This window comes from Pongo pygmaeus, chromosome 10 (assembly GCF_028885625.2).
Source record: "Pongo pygmaeus isolate AG05252 chromosome 10, NHGRI_mPonPyg2-v2.0_pri, whole genome shotgun sequence".
Taxonomy (NCBI): Eukaryota; Metazoa; Chordata; class Mammalia; order Primates; family Hominidae; genus Pongo; species Pongo pygmaeus.
Genome location: NC_072383.2, coordinates 4,717,310 through 4,735,801, shown reverse-complemented (window position 1 = coordinate 4,735,801; position 18,492 = coordinate 4,717,310). Strand labels below are relative to the sequence as shown.

The following is an 18,492-nucleotide window of genomic DNA, read 5'->3' as shown; positions in this document are numbered from 1 at the left end:
AATATGAGTAAGTATTAACTTGATATTGGAAAAGAGAAGAATACTGGAAGAATCCACAAATGAAAATCTTTAATAGATACATCTTTAATACATTTCAATAGATAAAAATGTAAACTTCTATATATTAAAAATCAAGTAATCACCTAGAAACAAAGTGTAACAAAAGTGTGATATTGTAAAATATATATTAATATTTGGTCTTTGGATTTATTTCCTTGCCTATAACTTCTAAAATCCTCAGAATCTTCAAAGCGATGTTTTTGTTTGTTTGTTTGTTTGTTTTTGAGACAAGGTCTGGCTCTGTCACCCAGGTTGGAGTGCAGTGGCATGATCTCGGCTCACTGCAACCTCCTCCCTCTTAGCCTCCCAAGTAGCTGGGACTACAGGCGCACACCAGCATGCCCGGGCAATTTTTAGTAGAGAAGGAGTTTTGCTATGTTGCCCAAGATGGTCTTGAACTCCTGAGCTCAAGCAATCTGCCTACCTCGGCCTCCTAAAGTGCTGGGATTGCAGGCATGAGCCACTGCACCTGGCCCAAAGTGATGTCTTTCTGTGTGCTCATGAGTTGACTGAGGGTTGGCAGCCCCTGGGTGGCTTCAGGCTGGGGGCTGGTCACTGAAAACACCAAGTAGGATTAGAGGGTTAGAGTTTTAGCCCCATCCCCTGATCGCCGAAGAAGGAAAAGGGGTTTAAGGTTAAATTGATAACTAACGGTCAGTGACTTAATCAACCATGCCTATGTAATGAAGTCTCTATAAAAATGCAAAAACACATGGTTCAGAGAGTTTTCTGGTGTAAACCAAAATGTATCTGACACAGGTCTCAAACCATTTAGAAGTTTATTTTGCCAAAGGTAAGGAGATGCCCAGAAAAAAGGAACACAAATCCACAGGAATAATCTGTGGTCCATGCCTTTTTCCAAAGATGATTTTGATGCCTTCAATATTTAAAGGAGAAAGGCAGGCTGAAGAGGAAAGAGGGAAGGTATGGTCACATTACTGAATCCACATGTTGTAAGAGAAACGGAACAGGTAGGGGAATAGTCAATTATGTATTTGTCTCACATTCAGTAAATCGGCACTTAAGGTGAACACAGAGTAGCTACCTGTGGAGATATTTAACATTTTATCTGTAGCTATCTGCTTAGGAACAAAAGGAAAGACAGTTTTTGCACGATCAGGTTTTAGCTTATTTTTTTCCTTTTTGCATAGTGAATTGGGGTCCTGAGATTTTCTTTTCTTTTTTTTGTTTTCTTTTGAGATGGAGTCTCGCTCTGTTGCCCAGGCTGGAGTGCAGTGGCGCGATCTTGGCTCACTGCAAGCTCCGCCTCCCAAATTCACGCCGTTCTCCTGCCTCAGCCTCCCGAGTAGCTAGGACTACAGGTGCCTGCCACCACGCCCGGCTAATTTTTCTGTATTTTTGGTAGAGACGGAGTTTCACCGTGTTAGCCAGGATGATCTCGATCTCATGACCTCGTGATCCACCCGCCTCGGCCTCCCAAAGTGCCGGGATTACAGGCGTGAGTCACTGCGCCCGGCCTGAGATTTTATTTTCTTTTCATATTGGATTGCTGAACATGTGGAGGTTCCTGGAGGGCAGCACATCCAGAGAGAGCATGGACACTGCGCATCTCTTCCCCCATACCTTACCCTATGCATCTCCATCTGTGTCCTTTGTAGTTTCTTTTATAATAAACTGGTAAAAGTGTTTCCCTGAGTTCTTTGAGCTGCTCTAGTAAATTAAACGAACTCATGGAGAAGGTCGTGGGATACCCGATTTGTAGCCAATCGGTCAGAAGCACCGATAGAAAAACTTAGGGCTTGGGATAGACATTGGAAGTGGGGGGCAGTCTTATGGGACTGAGTCCTCAATCTGTGGGATCTTACGCTATCTCAGGTGGATACTGTCAGAATTAAATTGAAGGACACCCAGCTGGTGTCCACTGCAGAATGTCTCCAACCCCGACACACACACACACACACACACACACACACACACACACACAAATTTAATCACAGAGGTCTTATGTGTTGATTGTTGTGGTGTGAAAGCAGTCTAAATTTTTCCATGTTGAATATGTCATAGGATTAATAGTTTTGCTATGTAAAATGTCACATGCCAGTTAAAGATGATCATCTCAACAAGAAAATATGCAAATAATCTTTATAAGAAGTATAATGACCAATAAACATAAGAAAGTTAATCACTCATGATCAAAGTAAGGCATATTGAATAAAAAATAAAATGTCCTTTACACCCTATTAAATAGAAAAAAATTTAAAGGAATATATTTAGCAGTAGCAATGATGGGCTGCAATTGACAGCTATATACATTATCCAATATTTCTTGAGGCCAGTTTCTCAGTGGTTAACTAGAACCTTAAAGATGTTAACTCCCTTTAGCCCAGTAATTCCATTTCTTGAGGAAATAATCACAAATCTGGGCAAAGTGTACAGCATGTCCTTTGCAGAATTACTTATGGTGTTGATGAGAAAACACTGTTTGTCACACCATGCTGGATCATCATCTCCAAACTGGGCAAATGTAATTTGAAGGTTTATATCATGCTAATTTACCTGCTTTGCTGGAACAAATTTTTATCCAGGAGTGGGAATAATTTATACCACTTGTGTTCAGGTCCTGGGGAACTTGATGCAGTACAGATGGTCCTGAACTTACTCTATGGTTTGACTCACAATTGTTCACACTTTACAGTGGTGCAAAAGCAATATGCATTCAGTAGAAGCTGTAGTTTGAGTACCCATACAACCATTCTGGTGTTCACTTTCAGTACAGTAGTCAATGAATTACACGAGATGTTTAACACTTTATCATAAAACAGGCTTCGTGCTGATAATTTTGCCCAACAGTAGGCTAATGTAAGTGTTCTGAGCACGTTTAAGGTAGACTAGGCCAAGCAATTATGTTCCGTAGGCTAAGTATATTAAGTGCATTCTCAAATTACAATATTTTCCATTTCTGATGGATTTACTGGGACATAACCCCATTGTAAGTCAGGGGAGCATTTGTATTAATTTTGCCATTTTCTTCAAAAGCAAAGGAACCAAGTGGCCTCATGCAGAAAGGATTTGAGGTGGCCATGCCAAGACCCTGGAGCCCTGAGAGTTTCTAGATTATTCTCCAACATCCTCAGTGTATCTCTACTTGTATCCCGTTTCAAGGGCTCTTCTTTCCCCTTGGACTCAGCATTGATGGTCTCCACATCTGTACCTTCAGAACTAACTTTCGCCACTATGCCAGCTGTGAACTTTGAAACCCCTCCTGTCTGATCCCCCAGAATCACATGTCCACATGTCTAAAATGAACATCATTATCCCTATTGAACTAAATTCCCTTTCTGATCCTCATTCCAACTCTGGCCCTGCTCAGGAGTTTTTACTTTATTATGAGAGAATCATTTAGCATTTTTAAATAAGGAAATAAGAATTCGAGCTCTTATGTTAAGGAGAAAATTCAGACAATGACGAGACGCAGAATGAGTACAAATCAAGATAAAGAGACCAATTAGGAGGTCTTCTTTGGAGTAGTGTCAATTTCTTAATTAGCTTGGAATCCCCAACACCTAACACAACATCTAAAATGTCATGAGAGTTCACCAAAGTGAATCAAATAGAAAATTCTGCAATAATCAATGAAGGCAATTGAACCGGCATCGCAGAAAGATTTGTTTTGTCAGTGATTAGCATGTAATATAGTCTTCCTTTTTGTTTTATTTCAGAGCATATAATTATGAGCACTACAAGACATACTGGTTTAGAGCTCTGGACTTTGATGTTTTGCCACATAGCAGCTATGCACCTGTAGGTAAACCTACCAACTTCTCCTTACCTGTAAGGATATATTTGGCAGGAGGTCAACAATTTTTTAGATAAAGGAAGGAATGCTTCATGTCATGAAACATATTAAGGAAGCTCAAGAGTGTGGAAGCTCTGTTTTTTGTCCACCCTCTGATTCCACCTGCTTTCCTAATAATTTATTCGTGGTGTTTTTTGTTTGTTTTTTTTTTTTTTGAGACAGTGTTTTGATCTTGTTGCCCAGGCTGGAGTGCAATGGCGCAATCTCGGCTCAACCCAACCTCCACCTCCCAGGTTCAAGTGATTCTCCTGCCTCAGCCTTCCCAAGTAGCTGGGATTATAGGCATGCGCCACCAAGCCCGGCTAATTTTGTATTTTTAGTAGAGATGGGGTTTCTCCGTGTGGGTCAGGCTGGTCTCAAACTCCTGACCTCAGGTGATCCGCCCACCTTGGCCTCCCAAAGTGCTGGGATTACAGGCATGAGTCACCATGCCCGGCCTCATGGTTTTGTTTTTATATTGGTTTACAACCATTAGATTCAGACTCTCCTAGAGAAAGAATCTAAGTATTAGGCTTCAAAACCTAGTAATCACTGACAAAAGTCATTTGGATGAGAAAGAAAAGAAACTTTTATCTGAGGAATGTGAGCCTCCTCTAAATCACCTGGCTCAGAGAGCCCTTGAAATGAGACAGCAGTCATGTCCCACTCACCCACCTTGAGCTAAGTAGTCACCTCTTGAAGCTGCCTGCTGTATGGACTCTAGACTGACTAACACAAGTAGCTCATACCCTGTAATTCAACAATGCATAGTCAATCACTAATCAATGTTATTTCTATAAACCAATGAGAATTCCTGACAAACAACTTTGTATCAGCTCACTCCTTGTTCCCCTTTTTGCCTTTAAAAACCTGCTTCGAAAAAAAAAGCCAAATGGAGCTCACACCCAAGGTTACTTGGAGAACGTGGCGGGTTATGGAAGCTTCTTTGTAAATCCACCCATCCCACTCCGTTAAAGGATCTCCCAACTCACATTTCTTGTGACCTCACATGGCTCGGATGTGGACTGGCTCCAGGCAAAATTGTAAAGCAAGCCCTTTAGATGCCTCCTCCACCTCTCACTGCTCCCAGCAAAACTGTACTGGACAGTAAATCTGGGTCTGATCCTGCTGTTGCCATTTACTCTCTGACACTTGGCATATGTGTGGCTGTCCTGTAAAATGGCATGACAATATCTACCTCACAAGGCTGTGGTGAGAATGAGAAAATACATGAGGAGTACTTGGTCCACTTCAGGTCAGCATACAGCACTTCTTAGATCCAGATGCCCTGTTTCCCTGACCCAACAAGGTGGCCAATGGAACAGATCCCACCACAGGTGAGTTTTCTTAGGCACTTTTTTTTTTTTCAATTGGTTGCCAATATTGAAACATAAAGAAGTTTCACATATTGACAAAAATGAGATTTTTCAGCTTCCCTTGAAAAACTGGAGATCTGGCAACACTGGCCAGTGCCCTCCCCTGGTAACAACCACCTGGAGTGGGCAGCTCCGGCTGCCTAGTTTACCACCGTCCCTTTGATTAAAGGATAATTTTGAAATGAAGGTAAAAATTGCAGCTGTCAAACAGATGCTAAAGAAGAGCACATGCCAAAAATTTTATTTCATTTTTCAGTGAGGAATGTCCAAGGAGAATCCAAAGATCAAAATTACTGAAATAAATGTGCTAATAGAAGCAAAACTGGGGAAGGAGGTCGGGTGAATCTACGCTAAGACACAATGTACACGTCTATAGACAAGAATTATTTTGCTCTGCTATCAGTTACCTACAGCTTACAGAGTTGCAAGATAGCTCCCACAGAATCAAAATCAAATAGCCAGGAAAGACGGGTCTTCATCCAGAGTCTAGATTCCAAACAATGCATAGTTTTCCTCTGACGCACAATGGGATCTCCCCCTACACTTCCATTTCCATGTCCTATTTATGGACTGTCTAGCCCCAGAAAAGATGTGTTTTTCCCCAATCAGATGCTATAAAGCTGTCACTTCTCTTGTTTTTTATTCAGTTTATTCAGTTATAAAATGTCGAGGTGAGACGAGATAATCTCAATTCCCTTACGATTCCTTAATTCAAATTTCTTACTACTGCTTCCACCCAATTCCCCCCTACATCCATAAATCATTCATCATTATTTGGCCATTCAGGTCCTTATCAGTGAGGTATAGCTAGTTTTAATTTGCGCTAAGGTGTTAATGGGCAATGTTTTATTAATATGATACTTTATCCTCAACATCTACTTCTACAACTTCAGTTACCATCTCAAACCATCACTTTCCTGAAAGTAGAACCAGATTTAGCTTTAAACGCCTGCTGTCAAGAAGGCCCAGACATCTGTCAGCAAAGACCCTTGCCTGCTAAGACTGGGCCCTTCTCACCCCTGGCCCAGTCTTGGAGAGAGGATAACCACTGCTGGTAAACTAGGGGTGGAGATAAATGAAAATACAGAAAAGTAGCCAGCCACATGGTCTTCTTGGACCCCAGCTGTGGGGCAGAGAGGAAATTTAAGGCTTTAATCATTACACAACACTGGGCATCCTAATTATCAAATTGAGCCTATTATAACTTGAGATTTCATTATAGAATTAAAATTATTACCTGAACAAGACCAGAACAATTTGGGGTCCGATGGAGTCTTCATCTAAGTGTAAAGAAAGACTTCCCATCTCATTCATTCATTTATTCAACAGATGCCTGGCACTGTTTTAGGTGCTGCGGACATAGCAGTGATTATGACAGACAAAAAGTCCTGCTTCAAGTGCTTTATTTTTTTAAAGAGATGGGGTTTCACTATGTTGCCCAGGCTGGTCTCAAACTCCTGGGTTCAAGTGATCCTCACACCTCAGCCTCCCAAAGTGCTGGGATTACAGGCGCGAGCCACTGCACCCGGCCTAGAACAGAGATTTTAAAGGAAAGCCTAGTCACTAAAAATAAAATTCTGGCCGGGCATGGTGGCTCATGCCAAGCAGATGTTAGTGACATGCTTGTACAGCCTACAGAACAGTGAGCCAAATAAACCCCTTTTCTTTATTAATTACCCAGCTTCAGGTATTCCTTTATGGCAATACAAAATGGACTCACACACATGCTATCATATACTATGCTATCATATACTATTACTTGTCAGCCCACACAATCCCACCTATGCTCTGGATTCTGGCCCTTCCATTCCCTCTAGGGCCAGGCACCACAAGTTATACCCTCCCTCTCTGCCAACATCATATCATCTGCTCGCATTAGGGTACTAAAAGATTTCCCCCATCAAGATGGCCTTCATGCTCCCCTCAGCCTGACTGCACTGCAGACAGGCTTCTTCCTAACTCGATTAGGCCATTCTTGTATTGCTATAAAGAAATATCTGAGTCTAGGTAATGTCTAAAGAAAAGAGGTTTAATTGGCTCATGGTTCTGCAGGCTGTACAGGAAGCGTCACATAGGCATCTGCTTCTGGGGAGGATTCAGGAAGCTTCCAGTCATGGCAGTAGGTGAAAGGGGAACAAGCATCTCACATGGCAGGAGAAGGAGCAAGGGGTGGGGAGAGTTGCCTCACACTTTTAAATGACCAGATCTTGCAAGAACTCACTATCTTGAGGATTGTACCAAGAGAATGGTACTAAATCATTCATGAGAAATCTACCCCATGATCCAATCGTCTCCCACTAGGCCGCAACTCTAACACTGGAGATTACATTTCAACGTGAGATTTGGGTGGGGACATCTAAACCACATCACTAATATTACGCCCCTGACTTCCCTTAGAGCATTAGAAAACTTAAAATTATAAATTATTTCTGTTCCCCTTTGAGACATACATCTTCCCTCAGCCTCTTGCCAGTTTTACAACCCAGGAATGTCTTTCTCAAGGACCCAGGGGAACCATTCTCTGAAACGTAACCTCAAAAGGAGATAGCACCCCTTTCTCTCACTTTCTGTGGGATGTGCCTAACTTTGGTGGGCACCTTGCTCCAAGCTGCAGGACTACTTCCTGTCATAAGGATGAGATGTTTACTCTTCCTTTGGATAAAGCCAATCAGCAAACACAGATGACCCATGACCCCCTCTCATCCTGGCCCTTACAGGATCCAGACGGCTTCTTGTTCCCAGTACTTCTACACTCTCACTCAGCCCTCGAAAACCCCACCACCCTCTGCTTCCAGGGAGGTGAGTTCAGACTTTCTTCTAGTCTCTTCTCTATTGTAAATAGCCCCTATCCTTCTCTCACAAGAATCTTTTCAAGTTGAAGTCTCTCCTTACTTCATTCTCTCTTGGATTTTCCTTCACAGGAAGGGTTTCTTCAAATATACCCTCCATTCCACTACACCTCCCATTCACTCCATGACCTTCTAGAGTGTAACTCTGGGAATGTCTTCCTCCTGAGCACCCTTAAATCCTTTCTGGAACAAGGCATCAGTTTTGTAGCCAAATAGATCCAGGTTGGAAAACCAATTCAGCTACTTACTAATGGGGCAATTTACCTTCCATAAGTCCCTGTTTCCAGCATTTAGGAAATAGGAATCCCTCCCTCTCAGGAACGGCAGCTATTTTATTAAGTCAGGAAACAAATGTATGGACTCAGATGGGCATGATATTCCCTACTTAAATGATAACGGCTCACATTTACTTAGTTCTTATTATGTGCAGGGCTCAGCATTTTACATGCATGATCTCACTTAATTCATCATCACAATCCCATCATGTAGTTATTACTATCACCCCCATTTTATAAACAAGAAAACTGAAGCTGACAAAGAGAGGTCAAGTGACTTGTCCAATCTCACAACTAAGAAGTAGTGGAACTCATATTCGAAGCCAAATCTGTATGGAACTCAACTGCTCTGCATCACCTCCAAGGTAAAGGTTAAACTCGCTTGTGCCCCTCCCAACTCATCAACTCTGCCTCCCACTCATAACCACCCACTCACTCATGCCCCACTGCAACTGCTCATGCTGTTCTCTTCCACAGCATGAATGACTGCTTCCCCCTCACCCCGGTCCAACACACACATTTCAGCAGGTTAACATCAAGATGCAGCTTTAAAAATCCACTTTCTATGGAGTTTTTGCTAATCTTTCCAGAGACCTTTCTTTGTCTTCTCAGAGATCTTTGCATATATTCCTATATATGCTTCCATCATATACCTTTATTATTATTATTATTATTATTATTATTATTATTTATTTTAGATGGAGTCTCACTCTGTCTCCCAGGCTGGAGTGCAGTGGTGTGATCTCAGCTCACTGCAACCTCTGCCTTCCGGGTTCCAGTGATTCTTCCACCTCAGTCTCCCTCCTGGGCTGGGAGTACATACAGGTGGGCCCCACCATGCCTGGCTAATTTTTTGTATTTTTTAGTAGAGACGGGGTTTCACCATATTGGCCAGGCTGGTCTTGAACTCCTAACATCATGATCCACCCTCTTCGGCCTCCCAAAGTGCTGGGATTACAGGCAAGAGCCACCGCGCCCAGCCCATAGAACTTATTTTTATCATTAGGATGAAGAATGTGAGATGATCTGAAGGCCTAGCAAAGCTGCGGGAAATACACAGGAGAGCCAAGGAAGAACATCAACGGAATTTAAAGTAGAATCAGAAGGTAAACAGATTTGCTGAATCACAAAGGTTTCACGATAAATGTAGGTAAATGAGGAAGAAAACATGATAATGGGATGGGTTTCCAGTCTTGCAGTCTCAAATCAACTGTGAGAATCAGGTAATGTGCAACCTGAATCCCGAGAAGGGTGTGGCTTGAAGTCTCTATGGGGACAGCCCCTATAAATGGAGATTCAGCCCATCCCTCCTGATGAAAAGAATCACCCTGGATATGAGTGTCCTAGATCTTATGCCCAGCTCCCAGTTCCTGGTCATATGCAATCTCCATACACTGAGAGGGTGATAACCACTAGCTTAGGATGGTAAAATTGTTTCCTTAGTCAGTGCTATGGCTTCAATGTTTGTGTCACTCCAAAATCAATGTTGAATTTAGTCCCCAGTGCAATAGTGTTGGTAGGGGTGGAGGAGGGCCTTTAGGAGGTGATTCAGTCATGAGAGCTCTGTTTTCATACATGGGACTAGTGTTCTTATAAAAGAGGTTGAAGAGAGTGCCCTTGTTCCTTTTTGCCCTTCTACCCATGTCCACCATGTGAAGACACAGACAGAAGGAACTGTCTGTGGAGCAGAAAGAGCAGCTCTCACCAGACACCAAATCTGCTGGTGCCTTGATCTTGAACTTCCCAGCCTCCAAAACTGTGAGAAATATATTTCTACTATTTTCAAATTACCCAGTCTAAGGTATTTTGTTATAATAGGAGATATGAACTAATCCAGTTAGTAAAGGTCTTCAAGCTCTGAAAGACTTAAAATTAAGTATAGATAATGCAGAGATTCAAACCCTTATTAATATTTTGTGCTAAATTTGGAAATAATCTCTGCATATTGGTATTTAAAGAATGCAATATTTAAGAATTTAGCATTTTTAAGTTTTATTTCTGACACACAATAATCGTACATTTATGGGATACAATGTGATGTTTCAATACATGCATATGCTGTATAGTAATCAAGTCAGTATAATTAGCATATTCATCACCTCAAGTATTTATCACTTCTTTGTGGTAAACAATGATTGAAGAGCACTATGGACATGTAGAGGAATAGGCACACCAGGAATAGGCATACCATGGTGTCAGAACATGAAAATGAAGAATTGAAACACACATCACAAGACTTTCGAAAATCTGCTTATAGTCATCTGAACTTAGAATCTGTTTTACAGATATAAAAGGTCTTTGGCATGGGTTTAATATATGTACCAATTATATGTATTATATACATATATGTACCAATTAATGCAAGTACCATGTGAATTTAGAGACGATTCGATTCTATTTTGTTCTGAACTTTACTAGAAGTCATTCACTATTTCAGAAGTTGACATAATAGCAATGCTGCTGATGGCATTTAAATGGAGACTACAACCTACCCCTGCATCAGACCATTCTGCATTTGTTATTGCATCCATGGTGATTGCCCACATGGATGCAAGCAACGGACTACCTCATCATGTCTTCAGTGTTGGTGTGCTCTATATACATCTTACTGTGTATTACTTTCCTTTCACTTCTTGTTTACATAAGGCATTAATTATATCTTGATTACATATATAGACAGGTTAGAGTAACTATGACTTCCATATCTGGATAATGAAAGGTGCATTACCAACTATTTGTTACAAAAGGGGGCACTGGGTGTGATAAGAAGGGAAAACTATCCTGGTTGAATTATAGCTTTAGAAGTATACGGCATCCTGAGATGATACAAGTTAGAGATGAGAAATAGTATTGCTAGAAAATGAAGATAATTACAGTTAAGACAGACGAAGTAAGACCTGGTGTTCAATAGATCAGTAGGGTAACTAGAGTTAATACTAATCTACTGTACATTTCAAAATAGCTAGAAGAGAGTAATTCAAATGTTACTAGCATAAATATTTAAGGTGATGGATATCCCAATTACACTGATTATATATCAAATTACCACATATACCCTGACAATATTTACATCTATTATGTATCAATACGTTTTTTTTTAAGAATCAAAAAAAGGAAAGAAAGTGCAGATATTCTAAGAGAGGACACTGTGCATTATAGAATTATAGTTCCTTTTCAAATTAAATCCACCCATCTCTGTGCCTACTGGCTGGCTTATGGCCAGCAGGGGTGTCATCCGAAATAACAGGCAGTATCTGAAGAAAAAACGTGAAGTTGGGTTTGTGTTCCTTTCCCTAGTACGCTGATTCTGACATATTAGTGTACAGGAGAATAAACTAGAATGTTTAATAAAACTAAAATTCCTGGGCCCTCCTTCCTGAGACTCTGGTTCAGTAGGTCTGGGGTGGGGGTCAGCAACCTGGATTAATAACAGGAATCACTGAACTCTGATACAGCTCTTCTGTATGACAGTGCTTATCATACTCTAATGTGCATACAAATCTCCTGGAGACCTTGCTAAAATGCAGATTCTGATTCAACAGGCCTGGGACAGGACAAAACCTAGGATTCTGCCTTTTTTTTTTTTTTTCTGAGACAGGATCTTCAGTCCAAGCTGAAGTGCAGTGGCACTATCATAGCTCACTGTAACCTTGAACTCCCAGGCTCAAGCAATCCTCATACCTTAGCCTCCCGAATAACTGAGACTACAGGTGTGTGCCACCATGCCCTACTAACTTTTTGAAATTTTTCTGTAGAGACAAGGTCTTGCCATATTGCCTAGGCTGGTCTCAAACTCCTGGCCTCAAGCGACCGTCCCACCACAGCAACTCAAAAGCGTTGGGATTACAGGTGTGAGCCACTGTGCCCAGCCCGGGTTCTGCATTTCTAACAAGCCCCAAGATGATCCCAATGCTGGTGATCTATGGACCACACTTGGAGTAGCTCACTGTTGACCGTTTTGGGATAAAAAGATTCTGATGCAGGCAGAAAGGGCAGGTGGAGAACCTACCTTCAACACTGATATACCTTTCTCTCTATAAGGAGATGGGCATTCCCTAATCAAGCAGCGTTTTTACTGACATCCCTGTCCCAAACATAGATAAGGAGGCTGAAGTCCAGTGAAACACAATGACCAACCCTGGGTCATCTAGGATAGTGGTATGTTGGCTTCACCACAAATTGTGGGAGTTTTAAATCATACGGCACTGGGGGGATTTGCCAACACCAAACCAATTGTTCATCTGGATCTTGGCTGCAATTTTAAGAACTTCATTAGAAGGTCCTAATTCCTAAGTGCTGGCACTACTGGCATAGAAGCTGAAGCATCTCCTTTGCATGGGAAGAGAATCTATCTCCACCTATGTGTCTGAAATAATCCAGATGTGGTACTAAGGGCATCGGGCTGGCCTCAGATAGCTCAGATCCAAGAAGACTGTGGAATTACTGCAAGGGGTTTGAGAATCTATGGACAATGTTTTTCTATTATGTACTACTATTTTTAAAAGGTATATGGACATTATTAAAATAAATTTTAAAAACACCTTCAGTATAAACACATTCGGGTTAGGGGATACTGTATGCTCTCTCATTTAATGGAAATTAAAAAATAATCACATATCACTTGGGGTCTTTACAATACTTTGACATTAAAAAGGGTCCTTGTCTTCTAGAACGTATGCTAGAAGTGGTTTGTCATAGGAAAATTCAAACTCTCTGGCATTTCAGAGAATAAATAGTATATATATCATTATTAAATATGTATGTTTAACAAAAATTATGCTCAAGTTCTAAGTGACTACATTTCTCATTTTGTAAATCAAGGAAGAAAATACTGCAGAATTCAACCTCAAATGTTTTAATAGTGGAACTGTGTACAGGATCCTCTAAAGAGACCGTCTGGCTGGGTGCGCAAACCACATGGGCTGACCCAAAAGACGCCAAAACCAAGAGCTGCTCAGGAGGCACTAAATGTTGACAGTCTTGGCGGGCTTCACATCCTCAATTTCAGCAGACAGCCAGCGGTAAGTGCGATGACGCCGCAGCACCTCAATGGCCTTGAGTTCCAGTGGTGTTGCCTGAATACCAAGGTCTTCTAAGCCGGGCAGGTGAGGCAATTTCATGTCTGTGATGTGCATCTTTGGATAAACAAAGGACCGCAGACAATGCTGAAAACTGGCTGAGAAGAAAGTGCTATCCTAGCAAGCATTTAAACATTCAAGCTGGCATGAGTCCTATTATTGAGACTTAATTGCTTTCAAAGAATATGTGGCAATTTTCGATTCATGCAAATCACTATAAAAGTAGAACACACAAAGAGGGCTTAAGACAAAAAAAGGGCGAGATCACCAAGTATCAGATCGAGGTCCCCAGTGGTAGAAGCGAGCACAGGATGTTGGCACTACATGAGCCATTCTATATACAGATTTCAACAGAAATAAATCTAGGGCAGGGAAGCACAAGTCATCACACTTGCCAGGGGAGGCTGAACAGGAGGGTTTAGGAATAAAATCAGGGCTTAAGCAGAGCTGGTCCATTCCTCAGTCCTCTCACGCCCCTGTTTTCTGAGCACGGGCGTTCCGACTCAGTTTTAACTTTGAATTTCAGAGATAACACAACATTTGTTCCTTGCCCATTAAAAAAAAAAAAAAACTAACTTTTTTTGCTCCAGCTATACTGAACCTAGTTGACTAATGCTCACTGCAGAGCTAGAAAACCAAACCCATCTTGTTTATAGGGAAACATAATGAACTGTAAAGTTTGCAAAGATCCCAGATTATTATTCAAAACCGCATAAATAGAATCCATTTGCACCTAGAGCAGCAGCAATCCTTCATCCTACCCACCTGAAAGTCTGCAATTCTTTTACCAGAAGGCTGTAAGCCAGTCTGCAAACCAAATCCAAAACCCACTCAGGCCACTGTATCAACACTTTCTCAAGTATAAATGTAAGAGACACTTTAGTGTAAGATAAACTGAAGTGTCTGACAACCAGCTCTCCTGCCTGATCTTTCATAAACAATGTCTGAAGAAAGTATGTGAGTTGCCCACTTCCACATGTTCCCTAAGCACTACTTTCTCATCTTCTCTACACTTTAGCTTTTAGGTAGCATTCAGGGGACAATTTGGCTGCTTCTTGTCAATATATGGTCCACAGGTCTTCCAAGGTAGATGTGGTATTGGTATAGTATTTTTATTTTATTTTGCATCCTCCCTAGAAGCAAATGCACAGGCACATGACACGAGGTCTGAGAACTGACTATTGGATGTGGCAGCAAGGAGATTGTGGATAACTTTGAAAAGAGCAATTTTAGGGGAGAAATGGGAATAAATGCCTGACTGGAGTAGGTTAAAGAAAGAATGAAGAAACTGTCAACGGAGGAAGTTAGGAGGAGTTAGGATGTGAAGGGACACAACAGGAAAGTAGCTAGAAGAGTGATGGGAGGAAGAGAGGCTTTGGCAGGGGAGCTATTAGGCAATTTTGTGTGTTGACAAGAATGATCAAGCAGAGAAAGAAACACTGATAATGACAGACAGAAAGTATGGAGGAGCCGCCCCCTGGAGCAAGGCAGGTGGATGAGTTTCAGTGCTAGTAGAGGGGCTGACTGCAGACAGCAAGAACAGCAAACAGACAAGAGCCGGGAAACAAGCAAGCAAGCCAACCAAAATAAGTCTAACTTCTCATCATCTGCCCAGGCAGATGCTTTCCACACATATACTCACCCGCTCCACTTTATCCCTTGTTATCCAGGGCTCAAATGGGCTTATTTCAAAGACTCTTGCTACCCATCTGGAAAAAGAAATATATATAGCACATGTGATAAGCATCTCTCTGCCCAAGATGCAAGCTAGCCTATAAGAACTACAGGAAAACAGACTGCTGTAGAGCAGTCTGAACTGATTTGTTTTTTAAGAAAATAACGACCTCGACCTGTGAGGCTACCTCTGCTTTTTGGTCCATCTCCTCTCAAGCCAACCCAGTTGGCTGCTGTAACTGCTGGTACACTTTGTTCTCCTCCAAAGAAACGACAGATCTTAAACTTAAAATGAAATAAAACCAACAAACAACAAAGCAAACAGAAAAACTCCAATATTCAATCAAGTCTGTGAAATTCAATCTAATCTAAACCTCAGATATTCAAATATGCTGCCTTTACAGAAGCAGGGTAAGCTGAATGGTGTGTAAAATATACAGCATAACCCCTAAAAGCTGGGGCCCTTGAGGAAAAAAAAAAAATCCAAAAGCAAGGAGAAGGCTACAATCTATGGTTCAAATCAGGAGGACAATATAAAACCCAAAACTGGAACGGCCACCTATCTTCATTACTGCCATCTCTTCACTGCTAATGAAAATTGAAGGGCTCCTTACATGCCACTTGAGCTCTCATCATCGGTTACCTCAGGGCAGTGACTTTTTCTTTTCTTTCCTTGTTTTTGTTTGAGACAGGGTCTCACTATGTTGTCCAGGCTGGACTCACACTCCCGGGCTCAAGTGATCCTCCCACCTCAGCCTCCCAAGTAGCTGGGACTACAGGTGTACACCACTGTGCCCAGTAGCAGTGCGTTTTCAACTAGCATCTGAGGAACACTAGGAATTTGCTGGGGCCCCACAGAGTCCTGGGGGGCCAAGGGTTTGGGAGTACATGCGTTGAGTATCACCCATCACTGCAACCAGACCAGCTCTTTTATTGGATTCACCCAGCAGGACTTGATGTAAAACTTCAGTGAGCACAGGGTTCCACAGCTGTTTAAAGGCTTGAAAAACAACATTCTAATGCATAGTATAAATAAATGAAAAAAGAAACTGGCTAGAATTTCTCCAGCAACATATAAAGCCTCAGATTCCTCAATGGCAGAAAAAAATAATTTATTGGGCTAACATAGCTTAATAAAAACACTCATTACAAACCTCTAATTCTCTGTGCCCTCATTCTATGCTAACAGATCACTTCAGGTCTCTGTTCTAGTGTCCTCAGTGGGCTATGTCATGGGCATACATAAGCCAACTCTAACTCAATTTTATATACAACCATGAGAGTGCCTCACTGCAGTCTGGCTTATATCCCTTTCACGGCACTGAAGCCATGGTCACAAATGGTCATTTGTAGACATTTTTTGGTCCTTTATCTTATTTGACTTTTCTGTAAGACTTCATTCTACCAATATTAACAGAGTGCCTAATGTGTACCAGGCATTGTTCTAGGGGCTTGAGATACATGTGAATGAACAGCAATGTTCCCCTTCTTAAAACACCGATTCCCTCCCTAAAACACTCCATTCCCTTTGGCATCTAGAATTCCAAACTCTCACTTCCCACTTAAATGTCTGATCACTTTTTAGCCTTCTTGTAAGTTTCTCTTACTCTGTGGGCTCCTCTTCCACTCACTCCATATACTCTCCTTACTTACTTTATAGATAACTGAGTATTAAAGGAGACAAAGTGAATAGTCTGAAAGGTGTAACACTCAATAAATATTGTTATCACCCTGCATTCTAGTGGTCTATTTTTCTGGTACCCCTGTTAGACCATAAGATTTTTGAGTTTTTATCGTAACATCCTGACCATAAGATTTTTGAGTGTTTGTTGTAACATTCTGAGTACCTAGTACATTATCTAAGACACAGTAGGCATTCAATAAACGTTTGTTGAATGAATGGATGAAAACCCAAATGAAGATCAGTTTGTGGCACAATGGATGTGACAGTCTCTTTAACCAGACCACTAGGGTGTGACATGGTAAGTTCAAGATTTTATTTTATTTGGTTAAAATCAGGACAACAATACAAAACCCAGGACGAGAAAGGAGCTCCCATCAACAGTTACCTCAGGGCAGTGGGGTTTTCTTTCTTTTTTTTTTTTTTCATTCCAGAGACTGGGTCTCACTATGTTGTCCAGGCTGGATTCAAACTCCTGGGCTCAAGTGATCCTCCCACCTCAGCCTCCCAAGTAGCTGGGACTATAGGTGTGCACCACTGTGCGCAGTAGCAGTCACCTAGGCTGGAGTGCAGTGGCACAATCTCAGCTCACTGGAAGCCTTGAACTCCCAAGCTCAAGCAATTCTCTTGCATCACCCCACCTCCACCCCAGTAGGTGGGACTACAGGCAGATGCCACCACATCCAGCTAATTTGGTATGTTTTGTAGAGATGGGGCTTCGCTATATTGCCCAGGCTGGTCTCGAACTCCTGGGCTCAAGCAATCTGCCCACCTTGGCCTCCCAAAGTGCTGGAATTATAGGCATGAGCCACCACTCCCAGCCAAGTCAAAGATATTTAACCCACAAAGAGAAGAAGTGAACTAAGAAGCAGGCAAAGAAGAGAAGGCAACCACAAATCCAAGTCTGAATTAGCCTGACTCCTTTCCCCAATAGCATGATCAGGCTGATTTAATAATGAGCAACACGAAACACAGGGGAACCTGACTGCCCCTTATGTATGTGCCCAGCAAGATATTTCTACAAAATTAAACTTAATGGTTTTAAATTGGAGAAAGTGAAGAACTGCAGATTTAATCTCCCAACACATTTTTTTTAACTGACACTAATCTATTTCTGCTTCAACCCTATACTAATGTCATAATACTAGGAGATCTAGAGACCAGCTCTTCACACACCCTATAACCCTAAGGGAGAACATTAGGAACAAGTGTGTGGAGTTAGCTTTTTCAGAAGTCACACAAAAGGAGCACTCTACTTACCGATAGGCAAAAAGTGGCAAGGGGAATGGGAGGAACAATCTGTGAGCCACAGCAAAGATGTACTTCACCAGGTGAAAGAGAAGGTACCGATTGGGACTATAAAAAGACAAGACACAGTTCTTTCAATTACACGCTTCTCACAAATTTTCCTTTATAACAAAATAACATTTTTCTTATAAAAAAGGAAACATATATGCACCGTAGTAGATACAGAATAGCACAAAGAAAAATCACCCGTAATCCCATTATGAAAGATAGTTAATATATTTGATCTATATCCTTCTCATCCCCTTACATATACACATTATTTTGGTTTTAATAAATACACAATCCGTTCTATTCTGTAATGTCTTTTCCATTTAACATTACATCATAATCGTCTTTCCACAGCATTAAATATTTTATTGCATGTTTCATGACTGAACATATTGCACGGCACATAA

At 41.4% G+C, this 18,492-nt stretch overlaps 1 protein-coding gene across 1 annotated transcript in view; it reads right to left on the bottom strand.

The window, feature by feature from the left end:
* Positions 1–13,195: 13,195 nt before the first annotated feature.
* NDUFA9 (NADH:ubiquinone oxidoreductase subunit A9) overlaps positions 13,196–18,492 on the bottom strand; it is a 41,081-nt gene continuing 35,784 nt past the window's right edge. Inside the window, exons 9-11 of the mRNA XM_054444713.2 lie at positions 18,050–18,145; positions 15,077–15,143; positions 13,196–13,491 (exon numbers count right to left, since the gene is read on the bottom strand). Of these exons, the coding sequence (XP_054300688.1) occupies positions 13,321–13,491; positions 15,077–15,143; positions 18,050–18,145 (334 nt within the window). The 3' untranslated portion in view covers positions 13,196–13,320. The remainder of the gene's footprint in view (positions 13,492–15,076; positions 15,144–18,049; positions 18,146–18,492) is intronic.